The following is a 27,790-nucleotide window of genomic DNA, read 5'->3' on the forward strand; positions in this document are numbered from 1 at the left end:
ATCAGCAAAGACTTGGGAAAGCTGATGCTGAAGACAGCATGAAACGGTGCTCAGCATTGCAGCTACAGAAGGTAAGTTTTACAGTAGGGACAAACCAAATTTTAGTTATGTAGACTGCTATGTACAAAATAAAATAATTTTATCATCCTATCTGCTGTAAGTAAGGGAGGAAAAAGTTAACGAAAATTAGACAAATCTTAACTTTCATAAGTCTTAATTTTTGCATTCTAAAATATATGCCATTGTTCAACCTCAAAGATGGATCAAGTGTAGAATTAGGTTGAAGGCTGTGCTTTACACCACAGATTCAATTATAAAAATAAGGGTCCTTTCCAGGCCTTGAAATCAGAGAGCATTTACAAAAGTGGTCCTCCATTTGTCTCTAGGAACAAATGCTATGTTCACAGCTACTATTCCTTTTACAGAGGATAAAACAAGAGAGTTCTGCTCCCAATATGTTAAAAGACTAAATGGTAACTGAATTCATTTAAGTGTGAGGAAGGGAATCAAATGTCATAGCTGTATTTCCTCTAATCTGTTCCTGCCAATTGTGGCAGTCAATAACGTTTTCCCTTTTATAATATTTTTTAATGATTTTTGAGTTCTTAATGGGAAATCTCTGACCTGCTGTCCTGGCCATTTCTCTTGCTGCAGCACAGTTATGTCTGTATGTATTCTTGTCCCAAACTCCTGCTGGTGCTGTGCAAAGCAGTCTTCAAAGCAAATGCCTAAAGATTTGCCTTTAGCAATTAATTCTTGGGGGAAATGCTGTATTAAAGGACCTGAACTGAAGGAGCTTAGGTGGGCTGGCATTTGCCCCTCGCTGGTCTGTGAGGTTCTTAAGGTTGCACTGTGACAAAAGAGCGTCGTGACTTTTTATCCGCCCCATATATTTCAACTTCAAATCAAATTACATCCATTCAAATGGCAATTTTTGTTAAGGTTTATAAAAAACCCCTATTGGCTGGCAGAGGCGTGTTGGTGGTGGGGAGAGCTGAAGCTGTGTGCCTCTGTTAAAAGCTGCAGTGAAGGCATTGCCTGGTGCTGGGAAGGGCTGGGATGGCCAGCCCAGAGCAAGGCAAGCCCGCTGCTCACTGCTGTCCTGGCAGCACAGCCAGCACAAGCAGAGGGGGAAAAGGAAAATGCTGCTTTTCTGCAAACCTCTGAGAAGTAGGAACAAAGCCTAGCATTATTTTTTCCTGTGATTTACTTACAGTGATTTGCTCCAAAAGAAAAAAAAAAATAAAATAGGAAGGCACTTGTCTGTGATTTCTTGTCCAGCAAGCAGAGTCTTCCAGGGTTTCTTGGTTTTTCACTAGGCAGTCTGTAACAGGCCCAGGGCAGCTCCATGCCTGGCTTGGTTTAAGCAGCATGGATTCATGCCAGAGCACTTTCAAAAATGACAATAGCAGACTTCAACACCTGAATATTTGCACTTCCTTTAAGCCAGACAATTTTCATCTGTTACTGAATAGGAAAGTACCTCTGAAATTCCCTTTAGGAAGAAAAAAAAATCCACCAAAAAAAAAAAAATCAATACCAGAACATTTTGCTTTGCCTAGTTTGTTAAAAACAAAAAAATGTAGAGATGTTATAGGAAAATTAATTTGATTTTTATATATGTTCAAAACACAATGGAAATTAAGGGTTTTTTCATTCAAAACCTAACTGAAAATGCTTTACAAAATATTATAATCTCCCCAACTTCATAAGCCATTTCCAAGAAGCTGTATTTCAGTTTTCTTAATCCATATTATCTGAGTTCAATTTTTAGTGGAAAGCATTATCCAGCTGCTCACTTTTTCCTGGACAACTGCACTGTGGCTCTACTTCTTTAGATTTTGACTGACATGGGAATTTTTCTGGGATCAAGAAAGTTGAGAAATAACTGATTGCCACATCCTTAGGGGAGAGAATCCTTGTCAGAGAAGAGAAGGCTGTGATACTGGGAAGCAGAATCCTGAGTATGTGATGAAGTCCTGTGTGTAATGACTGAACACATTTTGCTTTTTCTGTTTCATGCCCAGGTCTGTCAAGACACCCCCAGCGTTCTGTTCAGTTTATACTCTGGATCCATAATTTCTATTTTTGTTATTCTTTTTGTGGTTACTATTTGTTTCAATGATCTGGGGCAGATAGAGAAAAAAACTTAGTTAATGGCAGATGTAAATTTATTGCTGAATGCTCTGTGCAGCCTGAGATTTTTGGGGTTAGGATGAAAATATTTCCAGTGGGTTCTCAAAATGAAGACACGAGCAAAATCTTTGCTGGTCACCCAAAATTCCAAGATGGTGCTTCTCTGCTGTGCTTCCATGTATAGCTTTCACTTTTAATTAAGCCTCTCTTTGTTTCGTCAGAAGTCTGTAAGCTTTTTTGTTGATTTGCTGATTAATTCCCTACTGAGTTACAATTATAATCTTCATTGTGATCCTTCCTTTGATGACAAAGGAGATAGGATTTTGGCATCAGCATCACCTCACATCATTAATATTTTAAATGTTGAATTTAATTTTTGTTTTTCGTATTTTATGAACAATTTCAAAATTAGAAAAACCTTGTATGATTAAACAATAGAAAAACCTTGTATGATTAAACAAGTGATTGGTAGGCCAGTATCTAGCTTATCCCCACTTCAGTTGTTTCATGGGTGGCATGTGAATAATAGGCTACTACTATTTTCTTCATATTACCCTAGCAAATCCTAATTTTTGCTTCCGAGAGATTTTCCTAGGACGCAGCATCAGCCATGGCAAAGTGACAAGCAGGGAGCTGACTTTCAGAAGCAGGGAATGCACTTCCACGAGAGAGCTCACCCGTTGGACTGGGAGGTGAAATTTGGATAGGGGCAGCTGTGGGATGATGTTTTCACTGTGATTTCCTCACCATGTTGTGAAAGGTTTAGTGTGTGCCCACTAGCTCTCACCCAGAAAGTTCCCAGCTAGCTGTAGGCACCCGTGGTCATTTCCACTGGGCATTTTTGGATGGCTCTCATGACTTGGGAGCATGAAAGGGAACAGCATTGCTTTACTGCAAGGAAGAATTTTCACTGAGTAAGGGTGAAAATCCCTTGAATCAAGGGCAACAAACTGGATTGTAGCAATTTAAGGTGTTTTGCACAGTGATATAGGTAGATTTTCCCACCCTTATAAACATACAATTTAGTACAAAATGTTAATACACAACCAGGGTACTTGTCCAGTAGAGAAATTTAGCAAAATCAAATTCTTAGCTTAGACATCAAAAAGGTGACTGGTACAGTGTCTGATCTTGTGGGAGAGGAGAAAAGAGAACAGTTAGAGATTTAGTTTGACATCTTTAGTAATATTTTAAATTTGAAATGTTTTCATTTTAACTTCTTCAGCTTATCGGCAACTGAAACCTCACCAAATTCTTATATTTAAGCATTTTTGACTGATGGAAAAGTAAGACCCATTATTAAGAAATGCATTTTTCAACATAAAATGCAGTCACGACAAACTGTTTGCAATGCAGTAGATACAGCCAGTCTCACCTTGTAGTTGCCATGGACAGCAAAACGTTGGGACAAAATTTTTGGTGGCTCTTTATTGTGTGTTGAGTGACTTGAACCTGTGAGAAACCTACCTCTTCTGGTTTCCCAAGACATCAAAATACCCCAGAGCCAGCATCCACTACAACCAGAAGGCAATTATGACAGAGAAACACACTGACACAGAATCCTCAAAGCCTAAAAACAAGAATTGCTCTCAATTTTTCTGGAAAGCTCAGCAAGAATATTAGTTCACTCAGTTTAATTGGGGAAAATATAGAGAAAGCACAGAAAAGGTAGACTCTCCTCTAAAGGTATAGACACATTCAGATCACAGTCATAGATTCTTAAAAAGTTTGTTTTTACGCTTAGATCTTAGATCTTGTTAAGAGTGAGCTGAAATAAGAGTCAGGCTCTAACAACTGGTGGGATGTGGTGAATACTGCTGGAATGCAGGTGAAATGTAGTAGTAACCTCACAGATTTAAAGCTGAAATTAGCCAGATTTAATATAATTCCCACTCCTTATAAACTGTTCTTGCCATTCAACAGTGGAGCTGCGCTTAGGAGTCACCAGAGGGAGCCTGCATGCCAAAAATCCCACTGTTTTTTTAAAACCTCTCTTTTCTTGTGGATTGAAAGGAAATTGGAAGCAGATTTTAGGCAATTTCTCCTCATCGCTGAGAAAAAGAGAAGCCCGCTGCCTCCCTGTGCCTCTGTAGGGGCTGGCCGGGCTGCAGGTGCTGCCCTGCACTGGCCCTGCTGTCCACTGGCAGTGTCTCTGCCATCCACTGGACACTTCCTCCTGGTCTGGACTCAGTCCCAGCTGAGCTGGGTAGGTGTGTATGGGTTCCCTGCAGCTCTCCAGGGACAGGTGCAGCCACGGTGTGCCCTGTGTCCCTGGCACCTGGAGAGATGCCCCTGCAGGGAGCAGCCCACCTTCCTGCACCGTTCCCAGGGTTTCCCAGAGGTGTGTGCACATCTCCTGCTCTGTGCCAGCAGTGGTGCACCCTGAGCTGGGACAGCCACAGCAAACAGGTCAGGGGAGTGTTTTCCTTCTGAGTGGTCACTAGATCCCACAACTCCTCTAACTGTGTTGTTAGAAATAGTTATTCTGTAAATTGCTCAGAGCCTGCTGATCAACTCTTCAGGCTATAAAAGATCCCTGGAATAACACTGGTTTTTCTCAGGTTGTGTGAGAGCTGAAAAACCTGAAGTATCCTCCCTTTCTCTGTTGCAAGAAAAGCTACATCAGATGAGAGCTTTTAAACAACATCCTGCTGGCTTGTGCAGCTCACAGGAAAATTAATCCCTTTTCAGATCCATATGCTAGCTGCAGTATTTCCTGTGTTTTTCTGGTCACAGTCACACATAATTCATGCGAGTGCTCAGTCCTAGCTGCAGGCCTGAAAGGATGTGGTTGAAATCTTCAGGCTGCTCGTGTTCTTGTCTCCATGCCAAAGCTCTGGTGGATGGTTTTGGGAACTCTGTGTTCTTGCTATACTGGGCAATGTTGCATCCCAAGGGGTGAAGGAAGGGAGAAATTATGGAAGGGAGTAGAACCACATGGCCCTCTGCCATGAAAATTTTTGGTTTTCAATAAATTCAGACCAATAGTCATCCACTTCAAAAGGAAAAAATATCAAATACTAAAAACCCAGAAAACATCCCCACCACAAGAAGCCCAGCACAGATGATCCCTAAAAGTCAGAAGCATGGTTTCTCTCTGTTTCTCTTAGCTTCACTACAGAAATAAGGACCATGTTGTTCAGAAACAGAGATATCACAAAGCCAATGTGCTGCTGGGACCTTGACTCAGGTCAGGGTGAAACCTGAAGTAAAAGAGCTAATGGTAAGCTGCTGTCCCTGGAAGAGCAGCTTGTGGCCAGGAGCCACATGGAAATCATTGCCCTGAACCCAGGAGGAGTCAGAGCAGGTGGTGGGAGCTTGGCTGATGGCTGCGAGCCTTCACCTACTTGCACATGCTCATGAAGAGCAGCCCAGCTGGTGGAATCACAGCTGGAAGGTTGTGGGATGATTTTGCTGTGCCAGGCTAATGCCACTGCTCAATGCACGGTGGTGTTCCACAAATTCACTATGAACCTCGAGCTTGCCTGTAGTCATTCTGTCTTTTGGAAGCTTTGCCTTTTGAGGGTGGGGATTTTTATATATGAAATACGACTACATGGAGAGGAGACATTAATAGACAAAGAGGGACTGTAGAAATAGGCAGTTTGGGGCAAATGTGGGGAAGGCTTTTCTTTCTAAGGGTAAATTAAATGAGACAGCAGCCCACATACTATGGAGACTTTTTAGAAATACACTACTTGGAGAGTATTCGTATTTGTATGCTTCATCTACGTCCAGAACAGCCCAATACAAGCTGAGCACTCTCCCCTGCTGTTTCCCCACCTGTGACCCCTGCAATGCTGCAGGAGGAGCGTGCTCTCCCCGCTGGGGCTGGTCCATGGCACAGAGCCATGGGGACTGAGGCCCTGGCAGATGCTCTGGCCCCCACTGCATGCACAGTCCTGCCCTGCCTGTGTGGGAGATGTCAAACACTGAACAGGATTACAGCCATGTGCAAGCTAGGTCTTCATTCTGCCATCTTGCTTGGGATCAAATTCCGGATTTACAATGCTTTAGATGAAACAGAGGGGCAATTATTATTTATGACAGCAGGGCTTGCTGGAGTCAGTGTCTGCCATGTGGGTTGGTTGTTAACCTCCAGCACAGAACATACAGCAAGGAAATAAAATTTAATGCCCCGTCAAACAGCTGACTTCATAAGAATCTTGCATCTTCTCCTATAAAAATATTATCTTTTCTTCAAAAGCTGCTTCATTTCAGAACACAAAACTGCCAAAATCTTTGTAGTTTCACTATAAATACGTCTCGTAATATAAAGTAACCAGAACAACACACATGTCCCTTTCTGGGATTTCTACTTTACATTTTAAAATATGCTCTATGTCTCCCACATTTTTGTTCTATAATACTTTATGTTGTAGCTCTTAAAAGGCTGACCCTTTAACGTTGTCTGTTTCTGCTTAGAAACAGTATGATGTTTACACTGCTGTGTATTTTATACAACAGTGCTTAATAACACTATTTTCAAGTCATAAATGCCGTTTCACTGCATTTTTTCTAAGATTAGCTTCTAACATAAAATTCAGGTTGTATCTTTAGAAGGAGGCCAGTTCAACATTCAATGCACAAGATCAGAAGGAACTATCAGATATGTGGATTTCACACTGAGCCAAATGAGGTCAGTGGAAATACTGCCCCAGACTTCGGCCTGGGTTGGACCACACGTGGTAATTCAGGGACTGACATTAGTGCCCAACACAGCCTTTTTTTCTACACTCCAGGTAATAGTGGCAGATGACAAGTTATAACACAAACATCCCTGTTTTTCTGTGGAACAGATGTCAGGCTTAGTCTCCACTGGACACCTTGGTGTCTCTTTAGGTACTGCAATATTTATTGCAGCCAAGCCCAGAGCCATTTTGAAGCAGGAGCCGCCAGCTGTGTGAAATGAAATGTACTCAAAGCTGCCAACAGTAAGAAATTAAATACAGACTACAGCAGTGTCTGCCAACGTGTTGGGCAGTGCCATAACAGTGGCAGCCAACTGAACCTGAGATGGCAGCAATCTGATGTATCCCGGTCACCAACTCAGTGATTCACTAATTAATTTAGCTTTTTTTTTTTTTTTTCCCCTTAATTGCATCTACTGTCATCATCCTAATGTTCAAGTGTGAGGAAGGAGAGAGGAGGGTAGAGAGGAGGGAAAGAGACCCGGGACTAGGAGGTAACATCTTGATAAAGATAGCCAGAAAATTCATTCAAGGCCATTCTGCATCAAGTGGTGTGGTTGTATCAGGTGCATCTGACCAAGATGTGGATAGGAACAGTACAGAAATGACGAGAACAAGTAGTTTGGGAAACAAAGCTGCACCTCTTGTGACCTAGTTAGGGACAAGGAAAAATCACAATGACACAAAACTGCAGCATAAATCTTCAATTCCCAGTGCTTCAGAAGGTCCAGACAGTTGTGGGTCTTCCACCCAGGAAAGAAAGTGCACTGATGGCATTTTGTTACATCACAACACGGGAACAAACAAGAGCAGTGCACATAAGGAATGAGGCAGAGCTCAGCCTTCTGTTACCCCAGAAACAACTTACTGAGACAGATTTTCTACTTAAAAGAAATGTGTTGAAGAGCTGGTACTACCATGCTAAAGAACAGATATTTCTCCAGGGACATGGCAGCTCTGCTAAGGCGTTGGAGGAAGACTTTGCCCCAGCCTCAGGAATTGCTCCAACCACTGGACATTGCCTGTTTTTGTGGAGTAGTCCTAGCCCCCTGTCCAGTAGTCATCACAGCCATTTAGCTCACTGGAAAAGGAAGAAGGTCCAAAATACACACTCAGAACTGAGAGAGTAATTGAAAACCATCTCCATCTCCTGTTCTGGCCACATGGCTGATGTGCAGCACAATCATCTTTGAAAAAGGATCATTGTTGGAGAGACTGGGGAAATGTAATAGCCTGAGTCAAAGTGAGTCACCCACATAAGAGAAGTTTTACTGAGCACCAGCTTAATTTGTGAATTTTCACAGGCCTGGGCTTGAAGTTTAGAAGACTGTGTAAGATGTCTGATGTTATGGCTAACATTAATTTCCTAAAAATTAAATTTAAGCCCATGTATGAAGCAGAAGCAAAAAAAAGACGTGGTATTTTTCTTTCTAGAATAGTGTGATACTTGGTGTTCTTGCACTGATGTATTAACACTAGAAGCTCTTTGCAGAGTTTGCCATGTAAGAAGGTAGCCTGTAAAATGATGCAAGTTTTTATAGTGACTGCTAAAGTCTTAGAAACTTCATTCCTGTGCCACTTAAAGTAAATTTAGCCTGAGATTTTTGTTCCACAATGATTCTCATGGGCTCCAAACTCAGTGCTTACCATGCTAACAATAATCTTTAGTGTCTCCAGACTCTGCCCATGTTCATTGTTAACCTTCAGTCACAAAGTAATGAGATGCATCAGACATCATCAAGCTGGCCTAAGGGGTTACAAATTTGGATGAGGGCCACACACTGTACTAATTGCTTCTAATAAATTACATATTTCAGGAGGGACATCATGATTTTAATCATTTATTCTGTATGTTGTTTCCTTTGGAGAGAAGAACAAGCAGGCACTAAACAAGGAGAGCATCTGAAATTCATGGCAGAAGCTAAAAAGAGCTCATTTAATATCAACCATCCTTGTAAATACTAGAATTATGCATGTATCAAATCCCTGGGTCTGAACACTTTGGGAAAAGCCAGTGGGTTCTGGTTGTTTTAATGACTGAAACCAAAAATAATGTCTTTGAATGTTCTTTAGATTTATAACACCTCTGATTTAATCCTGTTTCAAATCTTGTAGCTGGGGCCTAGCCCAGGAAAAAGCTTTTGTTTTTATGCAAAGAAAGATACATTAGGGGAGGAGAATTTAAAGCATTTATTTCCCAAAAGGCTGAGAAGGTAAACAGTCAAATGTATCCCTTACTTTTGTGGGGAATGACTTTAATTATGATTTGATGGCTCCTCATTGCAAACGTGGTCCAGTGAACACAGACAGCTACAAAAACTTTTTTTAAAGCCTGCTGAAATTAATAGGATTTTGATCTGCTCTAAACAGCCTCTTGCAGAGTGAACCAAGATGAGTGAAGTTTTCCTATTTCCCTGACCTCTAGCACATCCAGGCCAGTAGACTCACTGCTAATGAAACCCTGAAACCACTTGGGAACATGCACTTCCTTCACAGGGGGAGACCTTGATGGTATTTAAATAGCCACTGGTATTAATAGCAATAGCTGGTGGGTAATGTGGGGATTTGGGACCTCTAGGGAGCAATGCAGGTTTGGGAACAGCTCAGGCTGTCTTCTGCTAGTCATTGTAAACCTTGCTTCCTGCCACTGCTGTCTGCATTTCCTTCCAAGGATGAGCTGAGCTACCAAACAAAACATGACTACCTAGGTGAAAGGAAACCTGCCTCAGCACGAGGTGTGCCCTGGGATGGAAAGCTGCAGTCGCAGCTCTGAACTCAAATGTGCTCTTCTGATTTTCAAGGGGCAATGTGACACCAAGGAAGCACCATTGCCCGGGGTAAGTGCAATGCAGCTCTGCCTCGGCAGTCTGAGATGCCTTCACTTGGTCCCTCTCTCTCTGAGGGTTATCATCCCATTTTGGACTTCTCTGGCAAGGGAGAAGGTAAAAAATGAGACTCCAGCAAGACTTCCAGTGGCTCCTCTAGCCCACCAAGCAGAGTAACAAAGATATTTCTAAAGATGCTATTTGTGCTTTGATGCATGGATCTTTGTGCTAAAACAGCTGGATGTCTACTTTGGAAAAGGATCAAAGGATTCTTCTTGGTTTTGTCATACAGAACAAGAAGCAGATTAGTAAATAGGGAAAAAAAGGCCTTAAACAGTGAGAACTGACTGGAAAAGATTGCCCAAGGCAAAACTGGTGACTATTCAAATTGCAAAACATTCCTGTGGTTGTTTTTATGGTATTTTTCATAGGGAGATTCAAGCCAACCTTCGCACATGAAGAAGACCTTAAAGGATGAGAAAATTTGAAGTTCAGGCATGAAAGCCTATGAATAACAGAAGAAAATGTGACACTGAGAGAACTGGAGATGATTAATCCTCTGTTAAGATTGCTACTAAACATAGAAAAAAAACTGTGACAAGAGGTGAGTCACCATCCAGAAAACATGATGGATTCGTTTGGTGCAATCTTCAGATACTGCCTTCTGCCACCATTGCATGCTACATACCAGCATGGAATTAAGAAACTCTAGTGTGGCAGGTTAGGAAAAGAGATATCCATGACAGCAAAATGGAAAAGCCCTTTGACATCCATTAGGTTTGGTAATACAACACCAAGAAGCACACCATGCTGAGCTGTTATCTGGTTGGCTGGCTGAGTCCCTGTCCAGATTACTACTTAAATCAATAGCTCTCACATTGATTTTTCCAGCACACTGTATTCCAGTAAAAAGAACAATGCTCTGAGATGAGTCAGCTATTTGCTCTGTCTGTAGGAACTCTGGTGTGCTTTTGTTTAGGAAAATAAAAGCAGGAGCCAAAGTACACACAGATATGCAGTAATAAGAACCTGCCTGTTTGCACCAGGTCTGCTACAGCTTGCTGCAGCAGCCACAGCCCAGCCTTGAGCTAGAGGAAGCTTCTGTAATGATGAAACTGAAATATCTGGGGAGGACCTTAGACAGCTAATAATGCTGAATTCTAGTTGAGTAAGTGCAATGGCAGAGGGAAAAAATATGCCCCCATATATATCAAAGAATAGAATCACAGAATCATAGACAGGTTTGGGTTGGATGAGACATTAAAGATCATCTCATTCCAGCCCCCCTCCCATGGACAGGACACCTCCCACTACACCAGGTTTCTCAGAGCCCCATCCAACCTGTCCTTGGACACTTCCAGGGATGGGGCAGCCACAGCTTCTCTGGGCAATATGAACCCCTCCTCTGGGCAATTTAACTAAGAGGCTGATCTCCATATATTTACTATGATAGGTAAAACCTCAGCAGTATTGTGTTTGCATATATTTTCATGTATTTGGATATTTCCTGTAACATGTATTATAGTTCTGTTATTGTAACCAGCCATCACCATTATCTGATGTTGCTTCTGCTCTTTTCAACCATGCCAACAATTTCCCATTTTATATGGGCTCCTGCAACCACAACATGCACATTCATTTCCTCTTTCTCTCTCTTGCCTAGCCATCAGATCAGAAACCAGCCACCTTTCTCTCACACCGTTTTGTAATTACTTCAAAAAAAACTTAGAGAAACTGCAACAAAACTCTTTTCAGCTACTTGGAGGTTTGGAGTCAGGCTGAAGCACAGCTCTGCCCACGGTTTCTCTTGATCCCTCTCTGCTGCAGGTATAGAGCCAAGCTCCTGCCATGGCTCCTCAACTCTCCCCCAGCTCCCCCCACACCCCCACTGCCTCAGCTTCCAGGCTCAGTTCCACTGCCTGCAAGCTTGGCTTATTTCTGGGTACTCGGAGTTAACAGCAGCTACAAACTACTAAAACATCAGAGAAGTTAACAAATGAAAATATTTGTCCCTCTTCTCCACTCCATTTATTAACTACAACTTTAAATGTACGGTACCAGATTCCAGTCTATCCCACCTTCCATTAGCAACAGCCTTGGAGGCTGTGGAGCAAACAAGGGGCTGTAAAGGATTTTTTTTTTTAACTTTACTGTGCATTGAATACCATATTGTGAATCTACTGAGGGAAAAACAGTGCACAGGAAATATATACATATATTTATATATATGTATATATATGTGTATGCTCAAAGTTGATGTGGGGTGTGCAACTTTGAAGCCTGTTGTTCTGAAAATATGGTTGAATGGTTTTATCTTCTGCTGCTATAAAACTAAAATAGTTTAAATCATGGTAAAAACTCTGTATTTCTCAGTAGAAATAGCTTTGTGCATTTCATAGCACTGTGTATTTTACACAGTTTTCCTCACAGTCTCTTAGTCCAAACAAAAAAAATCATGTTTTCATGCCAGTGAAAAAGAAAAATAATGAATTTTCCACGAGATAATTTTTAAATTAAAAAGAGTCATATTGGTGACTGTAACACTGTGCTAAAGCTGGAGCAATCCAACATGTTTACAGGAAGGGTTATCATCTTCCAAGTGCCCACTTGTGTCTCTGGGAGTATGGTGAAATTTAGGATGCTAATACTCTTGAGAGGAACTATGAGGACCTGTTTTACACTGCATTTCAATTGCACAGATTTTAGTTTAGGCTTGTACAGCAAAATAGTACAGCAGTGAGATCAATAGGTATTGCTATCCATGCAAAGCATTTTCCTTCCAGAAAAAAATATTGTAATTGAACATAATAGCTTTATTTAGAATATCCAGCACACAAACTTCAGCCCATTTTGGCAAATAGACAGTCCTGTGTGGCAGCTGAGTGATATTTTAACTGTGGTTTGGACAAGTATTAGAGAACTGAAGCTACAGAATGAGATACCTAGAACTGGCTGATATGGTAAATTACCTCATGACAGCAGCAGTATTTCACACCAAAAATCAGATAGCCCACCTTTTCTGCCAGGTAATAAATTGTGTTTAGCAGCCAAATGGAAGTTTGCCTATTCATTATCTATCAAGAAACACCTGGCAGGATGGCCTTTGGACTGCAGTGTGAAAATAGTCCTGCTGTGACAAGTGTCAGCCAGAGGTGCTGGTGAATCACCACAGACCTTGCAAGCACCATCAAGTCAAGTTCTCTTCAGAGCTACATAAGAAGCAAGGCCTAAGTGTAGCTGTTCTGATCCCAGGTGATAGTCCTTCTGCTTTTGTATGTATTCCTAAAAAGTGTGCTAACCCTCAAAACTTTTACCAAGGCTTTCCATTTTTCCTTATCCTCCCCAAGAAAGTCTTCACACTCCCTATGGTCAGATACCCAGCACACGGTTTTGGTCGCTCTCCTTTTCACAGCTGCCTGGAAAGAGAGGCAGAATATGGGGAAGAGGTTTCAAATAAGAAACAGAGAACTCTATGGGACCAGCACCAATGTATTTTACATATTCGAGAAGCACTGTCCATCCTTTGGCATTCAATTATCTGTTGTAGCAAACTAATCAAAGCATAAAACCTTTTCTCTGTGCTGAGGACGGAGAGATGCTCGGCACAGGCAGGTGGGCAGTGCCGGGCAGTGAGAGCAGAGTGCGAAGGCAGGGATGGCTGGGCACGACCCCCGGGCACAGCCAGGGCTCTGGCACCGCTGTCCCTTCCCACAGGAGCCCCCGAGCCAGGGCAGGGCAGGGCAGGAGCTCGCAGTACCTTTGAGGGCAGGTGGGGTGAAGACGCTCTGCTTCCTCTGCTTGGGAGAGGCGCTCTGCGACTGCGGGGGGACAAAGCAGAGAGAGGAGGTGAGACAGGGCACAGGTGAGACAGGGCACAGGTGAGACAGGGAGAGCTCGGGCAGCACCCATCCCAGAGCAGCCGAGAAAAAAACCAACATTCCGTGTGCTGCTGGTGCCAGCTCCCGGGCTTTCATGTCTACAGGAGAGCCAAGACAGTAACACGTGTTTAATAGACAGCCTTTATGAGTCCCAGGCAAGACAGACCCAGTACTGCTGAAAATCACCCTTCGCTCTATAAGAATAGTGTTAAACATAAAATCAGGCTAGCATGAGTTTTAAGGGCCTGTGTAATTGATTCTCACAAGGCAGATAGAAGTCTACCTATGTTAAAATGGTCGCAAGGTTTACATTAGCAAACATTCAAATTACAGCGTAATCAGTGCTTACACACATGTATAAGGTAGTACTGAAATATTAATCTATACAGTTTAACATAAGTAAGTGGAACATCCCTCCCCCTGTACCTTTTCAATAGGTTCTATTAAACCTAAGATAATAATTTTGGCAGCCAATCACTCAGCCTTTAACTGAGCCTCATTTGAGTGTTGTATTTAGACACAATTAAAGTTTTTGTGGCCCCCAAATCACATCTATGTACAAAAGATAAATTATTCCAAAATTATGGTAGTAAAATTACACATAGAGTAATAATAGTATTACTGTATTATACCAACATACACAGAGCAATAATAGTATTACAACATTATACCAGTGTTTAGTTAACAAAACCAAACTGGAGTATATTCAGCTCTAAAGTAGAGCAGCTGTTGCAAAATGAAAGCAGCTAAATTGGTGGCAATATTATAGCAACGTGAATTGTGTCTACATAAAAAGGACAAGAAGGACTAGTACAGTACACCCTTAGGTGGCTTTGGAAGACATAATCACCATATCACACTCCTAACAAAAAGGTAAAGGAAAATTAAAAACTGTGTGCAGCCAAGCTTTTATTTCCCCCTCATTTGATCAATTTCTAGTTGTAGTAATGAGGTTGCCTTTACCCAAATATTTGCTAAAAATGCCTAATATATAGACCATGAATTTTAACCAGATCTATTTCTTCATGGAACATTTGAGACATGTTTCACGCAAGTAGGGCTAATCCTATTACCTGAGTTTATCACAATGGATAGAATGATAACATTTATAAATAAAATATATTCTTTGGAAAGAGAAAGCTATTTATAAACACTATGGGATATCTTGGTGAACCTCGCACCAGTAGATCTATATAAGTTTGCATTGGAGTTTAAATTTGAACCAATCAATACCTCCTGCTGCTATTTAAAGTGCTGCCTGCTGCTCTGAGCAGTGGGCGAAGGAGAAAGAGACCAGGGAACTGGAGGAACCACACGAGGGGAGGTTGGAAAACGAGACTGGAGGAGCCAGCTTTTAACTCTTGTGCAGACAGCATCGCTGCACCACCTGCTGCAAGCTGGACAAGTGATGGAGAGAGAGGAGAGGTGTTTGAATGCCTTTGTGCCCCCCCCCAGCAGGGACCTGCAGATCCACAGCAAGGCTGGCATGGGTGAACCGGCAGGGTCACCTTGGCTCTGCTGGGCTGTAACGGGGCATGGCAGCAAGGCAGAGGGGAAGGCTGCCTCTCCCAGCTCCCTGCCACAGCGGGAAGGGAGAGCTGGCAGAGCACACAACACAGCTCTGCACGGCCCTGCTTTGGAAAGGATGGTTCTAAAAAGGCAGCGTTACCGCAGATGGCGTGACCGTGTAAATAAAAGTATCAACTGGGATGACTCAGCGAGCTTCCAAGAGTTTTTAACAGTAGAACTTTTTCAGCAATAAATACGTTTAAGAAAAAATTAAATCGCTTACCTCTGCCTGTGAGATGTTCGTTCTCTTCTCATCTTTTTCTAGAGAAAAAACATACGAAAAGAGGAAAGTTAATACAGAAGCGTTTCTTGGCGCTAACACTTGTAACTCTACCATGAACCTACAGCGCTGCTGTAAATAAAAAATTAACCTTTTATCTACAGCTTTTCTTTCTCATTTGTGTGTCTCAGAAAGCCAGAGCCCCTGATTAGCATTTAGGCATAAGCACTACATCTGAAGCACTTAACTCCCATTTTTTCTGTGGATAGCAGTGAGCGATGGAGTTCCTTTGTCCTGGGTTGGCACTGCAGGTGGGGCTTTAAGGGGCAAGGCTGTTTTGCCCAGGGACTGAGTCTTCTAAGGTCAGAAAAGGCCTGGTTGGCAAATGGTGTGAGGCAAACTCACAGAGAGTTCTACTGCACTCAAATAAAAACAAGAACCTCACCTTAATTACTGATATGCACACACTGGTGCTGGAGACTGCCTCACAGCAATATGCAAAATCAACAAAGCAAAGCTCTACAAAGATCAATTTTTACCTCAGAAATTTCTTTACATCACCAGACTGAATTTTTTCCTGAAGCATCTTAATTTTGATGCCTTCATTCGTTTCAGACTGTATATATGGCAGAATTGGCAAAACTTGAGATTTCTAATAAAAATCAGTGCCTCTGGGAACCTGTATGAACAACTGAGTAAGATTGTATGACACAGATGAGGCTCGATGTTCTACCTAACCGTGGCACATAATCAATTTTTGTATGAGCTAAATTATTTTGCTGCTGTTGTCTTCATGTAGTTAATGGCCAGAAAGTACCTGTCTTCTGCTGATCATTTCACAAACATTTGACAAAGATCATGCAGGATATTTGAGTAGTTTGGAGCTCCAAAATAAAATGCCATTGAAAACATAGGCATCAATCTCTCACTGCTGCAAATGGGCCTTCTAAAATTTTCCTCTTGCAGATATCAGTGTGTAGTTTTCACTGAGGTGTGACAGGTCTGTAAGCATAAGTCTGGGCAAAGAATTAGGTCTAGGCAATATCATTTCATCTGACTTATTCTCTTGATAGTGGCTGCCTGTGGTGTGCTGTGTATGGGGGGATGAGCCAGTCCATGCAGCTGGATCACAAATAAATGTGATTACATTTTCTGTCGCATTCTTTACCACTGGCTCTGTGCATCTTGCAAATGTTAATTGACTTACCAGGTTTTTCAATGTAAGTATTTCCCATTACCTCTCTCTGAAAGATATTAAAATCACTCATACTCAGAGTTTAAAAGTGCACTTGAAAACAGTGCTGATTACTAAAGCATGATCCCACAGATACAGAATTAGACAAGAAATAAGGAGGCCAGTTTCCTGCCATTGACATTTGCATGAACTTTGGTAAGGTCGCTGATCTCCTCCTGGACTTCCCTACTTGTAAATAAGTATAGAAGTGTCTATTTCAGTATAGAAGTGTCTATTCAAGTCCAGAAAACACTTTGGGGTATGAAGTCAGGCTGACTGAGTGATTATTTACATGCTTGCAGCCTTTCTTATTGGTTGCATACCAACACATCAATGAGAAAACATTGGACTTTTTTTTTTTGTATTCAGGATACTGGATTTAGATTAAATGCTGAAATTCGAATAAATCAGGAACTTTCAGCAAAGGACAATGAAGAGTAAGTTACACCCCATTCCTTCCTGAAAATCTAAATTTGCCCAGATTAAAAATATATTTTTATATATTGATGCTTGCATAAGGAACAAAAACTGACATCAGTAGCTTTGTTGTGTTTCAGGTCTTGATTCTGAACATGTGCACAACTCCAGCCCTTTGGGCTCGCACACTTAGTATTCTGAGTGATGTGGCATTAAAGCTGTCAGAACTGGATATTTGCAGCCTTTCCTTTCGCCCAGCAGCCTTTATATGAAAGGCAACTTTTGGAATAAGGGCTGGTCCTCTATGGAGTTAGAGAAACCATTCATATCCACAAGGAAAATTGTGCCAATGAGAAGCATCAGACAACATGGACATTAAAGTACAACCCATAAAATCACATAAGGAAAAAATTTTACAAATGAGTAAACAGAGATCAGAAAGTAACCTAAGGGACTGAGAAATAAAATCTCAAGGCAGGAGCCATGAAGTGTTTCAAGTGAGTTGTGAGATGAAGGGAAAGGTACAGGCTGGCTGGAGATGAAGTTTGGGCCATGGTACATTTTGACATGGGTTTATTTTTGAGGACAGAAGTAGGATCACGTGCTTATTTTTGACAGGTATTTTGATGGATAAGACTCAATCAAGAACACAGATTTTTAAGGAGAGGTGACAAGGAATGGGAAGCCTAAATCCCAGAATGCCATAGACTGAGGCAGAGAGAATAGAATAAACAAACCCTCTATGTATAGGAGGAGGAAGAAAAAAATGAAAGGCAATGGGGACGTGGAAGGAAGATAGAAGAACTTGTGAGTGACTCAATTAGTAATGAGAGACAGGGACACTGAGGCTGTACCAACAGTAAAAGGGGAAATTTAGGGATGACAGAGAGCAGAGCTGGAGTGCAGTGTGGGCTGGAGCCCAGTCAGGAGTTCTCTGCCTGGCCAAATACTGGGAGGCACCTTGGTCCAACTGAAGGATTACACTAATAATTGTGTGAACATTCTTCTTGGGCAAAGATGAGTTTTCCAGTGTAACTTGCAATGCTTTATAAAGTTACTTTACAAAGCAGTTAAAATAAGTTAATGAAAGCATGTTGCTACAGCAGTCTCACTAGGAAAGTGTCCTTGTGAGAGTAAAGGAAAGGAAAAATTAATGCTCTCCCTGCAAAAGGCCAGTACTGGGATCAAGAGGTCATGTAGAAAAGCTCTGTGACAACAGATTTGATTGGCAGAATGGAAGGCACAAGGTAAGAAAAAACATCATTAGTTAGCAGTTACATATCAGACATTTCTACCACTGGAAGTCAAACAAACCATACATCTCCCACCCTCAAATCCCTCTCAAATCCACTGACAATTATAAACTGAATTTCTTTAGTGAACTCGAAGGGTGAGGGACTAATCAGGTAATCAGAAACTAAATCACAAATATCAGACTGTGATATCACTTGATTCACAGGGAAGAATGAAATCTCTGGATTGTCAACATCCTTTCGTTCCTGTTGACTATTGTGCAGGCAGGACTCTGCTCACAAAAAAAAAAAAAATAAAAAAACAAACTCATATTTACACAGAATCAGGAATTCACTTTTCATGTTTATAACTTAGCAATTGTATCATGGAGAATTTGAAGAGATCAGCTGTTCCTCTTATATATGAAACAAACCCCTAGTTCTCAGTGGGTAACTTCTCCCTACAGATTTGCTTTCTTTTTGGGGCTAGAAAGGAAGAAAATTATACTCCATTTTCCTTCCTCACAGACCATAACATTGTTCACAGACCACAATATAGCTGTTTTGCATTCCAAATCTCAACATACGACTTTTTTCCAGTTTAACTTATTCTAGGCTGCTCTAATAACTAACAGGGATCTAAACAGTCAAGTAATTTCTTGACAGTTTTTGTGTTTTTGTTTTAAAGAGGTATCATAGAAATCATATGAGGACCTAATAATGGGTTTGTACAAACCCAAGTGGAGGTATGTGGAAAAACAAGCCTGGAGCTTTGTTTAGAGACTTCTTTATACCCATGTTGAGGAAAAAGCAGTCGAGGACTTTCCCTTGTGCTGGGTGAATAATGTTTGAGCCTAGTGTGATCCTTGCCTCATGTAGGCTGGAGCATCACCTGGAAAATTAAACAGGGTTTAAGGCTTTTTTCTGTATCCTCCAATAAATATGCAATGAAGGGTTCGGTCTAAAGCGTATTCCTATCAATCCAGATATGTGCACAGGCTTTCTGAAACCAAGCCTTAGTTTTTTAAGGAAAATCACTTCTGAGAGCCCATCTGGCTGCATAGAATCAGAGTTCTAAGCTTTAGCCCTTACCCAGGGAAAAATCTCAGCACTTGAAGGGAAACCTGCAAAACCTGGCCCAACTATTGCTGAACTAGGCTGGAGAAACACCAGGGGGTTGTCTCCCAAACAGGGCTGGTAGCAGAGCTCTTGGAATTTTTGTTGGCACTTTCCCCCAGCCCAGCTGAGCTGATAAGCTGAGCTGCCCCAAAGGTGTCCTTATTTGAAGCCAGGGAAGAACCCAGAGGAAGGAGGCTGATTGCAGCTGGAATGAAATCTGCTTGCTGGTGCAGATCACTTCTTCCATGGATCTCCACTGCTGTGCAAACATCATGTCCGTGCCAGGGGAAGCTTTGTGGCCCTTTTAGAGTGAGATCAAAATTCATCTGCCTTGCTTCTCCCCCTGGATAATGTTAATGCACTTGGAGCAGCCATGCAGGGCAAGAGGTGACCAGTTTTAAAAGAGCTGGCCTCTGATATCACCCACGGGCTCTGCCGTGGTCTCATCCAGCAAAGGCTTATCTCATCCAGCTAAGTACCCTGCTGGCTTTCCCCCCAGCAGGAGCAAATAAAAGCCTTTTCTGTAGGGTTTCAATCAGGCACTGGAGAAACAGAGTAGGTCAGAGGCCAGTTTTTACACAAGAGAAACTCAGTAAGAGACTGGTATAATTGTTGGAGAAAGCTTCTCGTACAGAGTTTGGAAATTTCCTTGGGAAACCCCAGATGAGCAGATAAAAATCACAGGGGGCTGATGGGCTTGGATTCAGGCAGTTTTAGAAACTAAAACCAGAAAATAATCCTTAATTCTCTTGCCATTTTGTGGCAGAAAAAGATGACATTTTCTGAAAATTATGTTTCAGTTATTTCACATTTCAATTTCTCCATCAGTAAAATAAAATAAATATTTTTTTTTTATCTACCAGTTTACCTCACTGGTGTTTGACCCCCATCATCTGTATTTGCCGTTGGTATTTGTAAAATAAGCTCATTGAACTCTGATTTAGAAATTGACCAATTTGTTTTTTCTGCTATCACACCTACTTTTCCTTTCTTTTAGAAAAAGACCAAAAGTATCTAACATTTTCTTTTTGTCAGAGTCCTAACTACACATTGTCACATCAGCTAGCATCTCATTGCTTTTTACTAAACCACCGAGGCAGGAAAAGGAAGAAAATTCAGGAAAGATCATCATAAAAAAAATGCTTACATTGTTGTTTGATTTTCGCTTGCTGGTTTTTATTTGCCAGTGTTTATCAACGAGAACTCGATTATGGGTTTAGATGTCATAACATTTAATTACGAAGAAATACCCTGGTAAGCCCTCCTGGAGTGAGTGTATGTTTCTGAAAATATTCCCCTAGCAGGAGCACCTCATCAGGCTGGGAATGCAGCTGCTGTGGCAGGCTGGGAGCTGGGAGCTCTGCTCCCCTCCTCAGTCAAGGCTGACAGGAGAGAGCAGGAGCTGCTGCGGTGCTGCTGCATCTCACTCCCTAATCAGCATCTAAATTACTGCCCGGCCCTTGAGGGACCACTAATAACAAGATTTGTACAGCAAGCATTAATGAAAACGTAGGGCAGAGAGGAATTTGCTGTATGCAGAGGCATTCGCATGCCTATCTGCCCTTGCAGCTCAGGGGTGCAGTTTGGGGAACGTCCCACCCTGCGCTGACAGCGCTGTCACCAAGGGACCTCTCCTCCCTCTGTCTCAGAGATCATAGCACAGCTTTTCCCAGCTAGCACCTTCTGTAACCAGCCCTTTGTATTACATTAAAATCCTGCAGGCCAAATGAATCTGCTCTTTGGACATTTAATTTCCACCCCACCCCTCCGAGGTAAATCAGTTATTTAAACAACCCTGCATTTCCCACCTTCAATACTCAATAGCCATTACTAGCACTGAGTGTAGGGGCTGCAATCTCCTTTGTTAGACCAAATCCTTCCTGCTGGTGCTCCAAGTCAGCCACTGAATGGAAAGTACAATCATCCTTTTCCTCCTGATGCACACAAGAGCATCTGATCCAAACATCTCTGGTCATACAGACAGCATCTAAGGACCCACTTTAAGCTGCACAGCCATAGAATATGAAATAATAGCACCTTTCACCAACAGCACAGATCAACATTTCTTTAAAACTCTCATTCTGGTAAACATAATCTATTTTGGAAGAAACTGGAGACATTACAAACCTCTAATGTGAATGTGAATGTATTTGTTTACATCACATGATTCTCAGAAGCGAATTATAGTGCCTGATTCACCACCTTGTTATTCCAAACTCATGCCAGACTCATGGAAATCAGTCTCATTTCACTGGCATTAAACTCGAATACAAGAGTGATGAATCAGGTCTGCAGCCTTACCACAGAGCAATCATGAATTATTACAGCAAGCACAAAAATCATCCTTCTCCTAAGAATTTTGTTCCAATTTTTTCACTCTCCCTCCCTAAAATACATGATAAATATTAATATAAGACAAATTCTCAGTAAAGTATCCTAAATCAAATATAGTTTCTCAAAATATATTTTGAAAGATAATTAAAATTTAATATTTTTATCCCTTCTTATAAAAGGACTACGTTTTCTGCCTCTCATCCTGGTGTTGCATTTCTGCCTTTGTGGCCTTCCAGTTGCTGCCAGCTGTGTAAGGTTTTATTCTGATACTGCCCTGGCTTTGAATAAAACAGGTTTTGTGGAAAAGCCTGTCATGAAAAGAGAAGTTCCACGCAGAATTTTCTTTTTCTGAAACATGAAGCCCTGCCCTGCTCCGTGAGAGAGAATCAGGTGAGCAAGGCACAGGGAACAGAGTTCTGATGTGAAGCCCTGGTTCTGTGATATGGGGACAATTCCAGAGCTGGCAGGTCTTCCCAGAGAGGTAATCAACCCAGGGAGAAACTCACATGAAATAAGCATTATGTTTGGAGAGCTAATGTAAAGATTAGCTTTAATTCAGCATATAAACAATGAAACCTTGATGTTTTCTCCTGGCTGCTTTCTAAGCAGCACAAACTCCTCTTTGGAGAAGGAAACGGAGACAGCCTCCAAAGAATGACTGACTAAATAAGATTAACCAGGAGGAGGTAAGTACTTTATTTTTTCTTTTGATCCCTCAGATGAGACGTTTCTTGGACCAAACAAAAATCTCTGACTGAACTACCAGCAGTGAGTTTGAGCTAAGCTTTTCATGCAATTTGTAGCTGACCAGTGTGGACTCCTGGCATCAGAGTCAGCAGGAACCTCTGGCAGGGCCAAAGGGTGTCACTGTGGTCAGAAGCTCTGCATCAGGGCTTGCCTCCACATTGCTTCAAAGCTCCCCAAAATCTGCTCATTCCAAAAACATACCACTGACTTAACAGCAAAGTACTTCTTTATGTTTCCAGCATGACAGAGTTAAGCTCAATTATAAATCTGGGGTGCCTGCTCTGCTCTGACCCTTAGCAAAGAGGAGTTCATCAGTGCCTGGTTCTGCTGGGGGTTAAGGGGAGCCGAGTTGTATTGCAGCAAAATGAGCCCCACAGGAGTTCAGCACATGCTCAAGTGCAAATCCTGCACCAGCAAAACAAACTGGGTGAAACACAATATTGGAGAGAAGTGAAAGACAATCGTTTCATCACTGACATTATTAGGCCACAAGCAACAGAAAGTTTTGCCATTGACTTAAAAGTCAGCATTTTATTCTATATATACAGCAAGAATTGGTAAAAAAAAAAAAAGCAAAATACTTTCTCATTTAATAAACTAGTTCTAGAGTTAGTGCAACTGGGAAAGAACTTCAGCTGTACATAAAATGCCTCTTAGTCAAAACTCTTGCTCATTATGTAGTAATAACAGTCATATCAATATCAATATGCACTACGCTGCTGAAGGTCCAGGTTAATACATTCAAGTAAGTAAAAATAAATGAGACAAACTGAAGAAAATTGCTGGGATTACTAATGTGAAATTTAAAATCCTTGGTCTATTGGGAAAGCTGTTGGTAAACTCAGGTCTCAAAAGGAGTAAAGTAAGACTTAAAAGATACATGATGGTCTACACATGACCCTTTTATGCACAGCTACTTAGAATAATTAAAACTCCCATTTAGCTTGAAATACACATTAGATAAAAAAATCCCTTGTTCTTGCAGCAAATAAATGTAAACCATCATGATTTTATCTTGTGGCATGAACCAGAAGGGAGCTGGACAGCCATAATTTCTGGGTGTCCCAGGCAGGGCTGGAGGGCCAAACTAAACTACAAAGAGACCTTAGAAAAGTAGACTTTCACAGACACACAGAACAAGGCACGGGACAAAGACTGCCCTAAATCACAATATGTTGTCTCAGAGTTGTCCAACTGTGTAGAAGGAGAACTCACCTCACTGAGAGGTGACATTGACATGGGGGCTATTCTGACACCACAGGCAGCAATAAAGATTGCATCTTTGCTGTATGGACCAAGGGCAGTTTCCACACTCAGAGCATGCTCTCACCTGGTCTGAAACCTGGCAGTGAAAGACAGGACTCACATGAAGGAAATAGCAGAGCAGTGGAGGTAAAAAAGGGTTTTGAGAGGTTAGAAGAAGGTCAGAGCTGTCAAGAAGCTGCTAGCAAATATTCAGATAAACAGGTTCAAAGAGCAGAAACATGATTCTGCAAGTAAAACAAACTGCCACACTACTAAATTTTTGTTAATGATTGCTACTGTTCAATCAAATGTACCCAACACTCATACTCAAAAAACTTCCCAAGCAGCTTTCAGTTACTTCGTACATTGACGAAGTCGTAACAATATCATTCGTGAAAAGACTTAATGGTGTCATTGTGTACTTCCACATACAGAAGGAAGACAAGTACCTTGAGCAGAGAGCTGCCCAGGGTTGTGAGTCCAGCTGTGGGTCAGTAACACTGAAGTGTTAGTAAGTATTAGTAAAGTGCTGCTTTCCATCTGCTTGCTTGCTTTAGGTTCAGTCTGTCTTCAAATGAATTAAGAGGCTGAAGATCTAAATACAATACTGAGGCAAAGATCATGAAGTAAAATCCATGATTGCCAGAAATGTAGTGCTAGCAAATCCCAGGATAAACTTTTAAACCATTTTCTAATAACTTCATGTGCAGGAATCAGTTGTGATTGAAAATGGCTCAGAATTGACCTACTGATGACAATTTTTGTATCAGTGTTACAGCTGCAAATGCCATCACTGTGAGTGGCTCCTTTCTTGGCTGGGAACTGTAGGAATATTCTAAACTCCAAAATAAATACCAGCAACAGCAGCCAAAACAAAACAAAACAAAACAAATGAACCCACCCAGCCAAGCATTTCTTAGCATGCTATATCTCATAAAACCATTTACAATGTATCCTATTTGAATGTGTTTGTACATTCTGGACAGTGACATTTGCTATGGCATAAGAAAACCTACAAAACAATAAAATTTTTCCTTAGCCAGTGATTATTTTTGCTGCCTTAGCAATTTCCTTCCTTTTGGAATAATACCTCCAGGATTTCAGTAAGAATGCTTTGTAAAGCTAGCCCTGGCCAACTGCTTGTGGCTTGCTTGTGGTTAGGATGCACATGCAGAGAGCTCCTCACATACATGTATCATCTTACACAGGCATCAACTCACCTACTAATAATAGCTCTTCTTGGGGGTTAGCACTCTTTTTTACAAAAAAAAAAAAGAAAAAAGAAAAAAAAAAAAGAAGATGCAAATATCAGTTTTGTAAAGCCATTGTTGGGTTTTCCAAGCCTTCAAAGAGTCAGCTAAGCCAGGTTCCATAATCTCATTCTTGCCTTAAGCACAACTAGGTGGGCTGGAACAGCCCAGGGCAATCTTTGTTTGCTCAGAATAAGTCAGCTGTAATTTCCAAAAGCATTTTTCAGAATTTCTACTGACCTCACTACATGCCAGAGACAGAGGGGACCATGGCTTTTGTTTTGTACATCTCCATCTGTACTGTCACAACCCGAAATGCCTTGCTGTGGTTCCTTGGAACAAGCCACATGCTCCTATGGGATATGCTGTGCACATTAAAGCCTAAGTCACGCACCAGCAGCAGCATTTGAGGAGGCTTGAAAGCAAAGCTCTTAACAGTGACAGCCTGCTCCCTGTCCACTGCATGTCAAAAACAGACAGTAAAAATCTGATGTTGATCAGGATCAAAAAATCTCCCAGGTCACAACTCTTTAAAGTTACAACTCTTTCTAATCCCCTACCCTCTGTTCCCCCACCCCTCTCCCTTTTTTAGCTCATAGCACAATTCCACTGGAAGAGAAAGGGACACAGACCGGCACTTAGCAACACAAACGTGTTGCTTTCAAACCAACTGGGTTTTCAGGTTAAAAGGCTGCCTGGTTCTGCAGCTGTCCTGCAGATCCAGGTACAAAAGGGAAAAGGCAGAACAAGCGCTTGAGCCGATCCGGGGAAGCTGCTCTGTGGAGACGGCCAAGGAAAGAGCAGGACAGGGTCAGCCAAATCTTTGCTTTCTACCAAAGAACAGCTACGGCAGGGAGCTTCAGAAAGACTGGAAGGGAATGCTGTCACTACATGCCATGGAGTGGTGGAGGCTCAGCACAGAAATGTTCAGGTTATTGGATGCCCAGGTACCAAGACAAGCCATACTGTAGGGTGCGGTGGAGCTCACTGCTGTACTGAACTTCCAATCTGCCTTGATCATGGCCATTTTCTCTGTGACTTTCTCTGCTTGTCTTACCAGAGCAAAGGGCATGGCCTCAGGTAAAAAAAAACCAGAACCTTTACAATGCACCTTCATCTACTTAACACTGCTGACTCTGCTAGTGCAGTTTGGTTCCACAAGATGAATAATTCAAAAACGTCAATTCTCTGTGGGACATCTGCATGCTGGGTATCCCAGGGAAAAGGTGGCCAAGGAAGGAGCAGGTCATTGTGCTTCATTCTGCTCCTCTGATAGTCTCTCGATCCTCTAGTGAGGAAGACATTTGAGAAAAAAAAAATTAAAGTGATTTTAGACACAGGAATAATGTTTTGAAGGGGAAAAGGAAAAAAAACAGAGCTCTTTTTAATAGACATAAAGCTTAATTCTACCCAAGAACTGCTTTGGTTTCTGTACAAAGAGTCTCGACTGGTCCATCTGATCTTGTTTCCACCAGCTGATGACACAGGCAGCTCAGACTCACTGGAAAGTAAAGATAAGTTCTGCAGCTCCCTGCACTCTCACAGAGTTTCTCCAGCCTTCTGTAGCTGGCAAAACCTTTTAGGACTGATACATTCATTCTAGTCTTTAGGACTAGATTCATTAAATTCCCCTCTCTGATGTATTTTGAAGTTTTAACTTCAGCTATGCCATATAAATAGTTAAATTTTGTCTCTGAAAGCTCAATAAATGGGCTACCTTGATTGATGCTTTAAGTGCAACCCCTTCCCAATATTCTGAACATAATGAGGTTAGTGCTAAAAGCTGGATTCTCTCTCATCTATCTGCATTATCTATTTATTCTGCACACGTCACCATGGTAAATGAGTGCTGCATTAAGTGCTAAATAGCAGAGGTCATGAAAACCCCATGTTGTATTCTTTTCCCCTCAGCAGGGCTGAAACCTCTGTTAGCGGATTTTAGTTTATTACCTGATGTGAACTAAAAAAATATACTGAAAATATCAGTATTAGCACATTATTGAAGTTTGATTTAAACACATCTTGATATTCTTATTTAAAAAATTGTCTTATAGTGTTTAAATGGACTTAATTTCAAATATTCTCAGATAGGTTTTTTTTGCCTTTTGACACCCCTTCCCGCCAATACAAACAGAATCTTTGCCACAGACTAAACTAGACATATTTTAATTCAAATTCTTTTTTTAAAAAATGCCATCAATACCCCGAATTGTTTGCTCGTGTAGTTGCATTAAATACAACTTAAGTATTTTGACCAGAAGAAATAATCACACCTAGGCACTTCATTTTTCAGCTAGAAAACTCACCATCTATTCCGAATTCTCAGCAAAACAAACTATTCAAGGTGCATAAGCATTTGGCGCAGTGCAAATCTGTTAAGAGCTCCTCTAGGAAAATATTAAGCCTTATGAATGCAATGAAGTTAGAATCTGTCCAGCTAACTTCCCCAGCAGGCCAGGCAGCTACACCCACTGCTATTCCCTACCCACGGCAGGGCTCTGGCTCTGTTGTGCTGTGTACACAGAGGTGATAACAAATGTAAACAATTCCAAAAGCTTATCAGGCTTGACGCTCACTGATCAAGCAGCTGGGGAGCTGTAACGTGAAGCCATGTATATTAAAAAATATTTTGCAAATAATCTCCTGGGGTGGGAAGCGGCTGTTTCTATGGTGCTTTTGTACAAGGAACAAGGAAAACAGATGAAGAGTACAAGGTTCAGCCTCTAAAAATACCACATTCAGGTAGTTCCACGGACATTGACCCTTCCAACACAAAGCCAGTGGGAGGCAGGGAGCAGGAGGAGCAAGTAAAATCACAGTACACATTAGGAGTTTAGCTGCACTGGTAAACAAAAAAGTATTATTATTATTATTTCTATTAATTTCTTGGGTA

General features: G+C 41.6%; 1 protein-coding gene across 2 annotated transcripts in view; it reads right to left on the reverse strand.

Moving 5' to 3' along the window:
• PPP1R1C (protein phosphatase 1 regulatory inhibitor subunit 1C) overlaps positions 1-27,790 on the reverse strand; it is a 47,628-nt gene that overhangs the window by 10,656 nt on the left and 9,182 nt on the right. For both annotated transcript variants that reach the window (XM_062498480.1, XM_062498478.1), the window contains exons 3-4: positions 15,323-15,360; positions 13,410-13,470 (exon numbers count right to left, since the gene is read on the reverse strand). In XM_062498480.1, coding sequence (XP_062354464.1) covers positions 13,410-13,470; positions 15,323-15,360 — 99 coding nt within the window. The remainder of the gene's footprint in view (positions 1-13,409; positions 13,471-15,322; positions 15,361-27,790) is intronic.

Source organism: Cinclus cinclus, chromosome 9, assembly GCF_963662255.1.
Source record: "Cinclus cinclus chromosome 9, bCinCin1.1, whole genome shotgun sequence".
Lineage (NCBI taxonomy): Eukaryota > Metazoa > Chordata > Aves > Passeriformes > Cinclidae > Cinclus > Cinclus cinclus.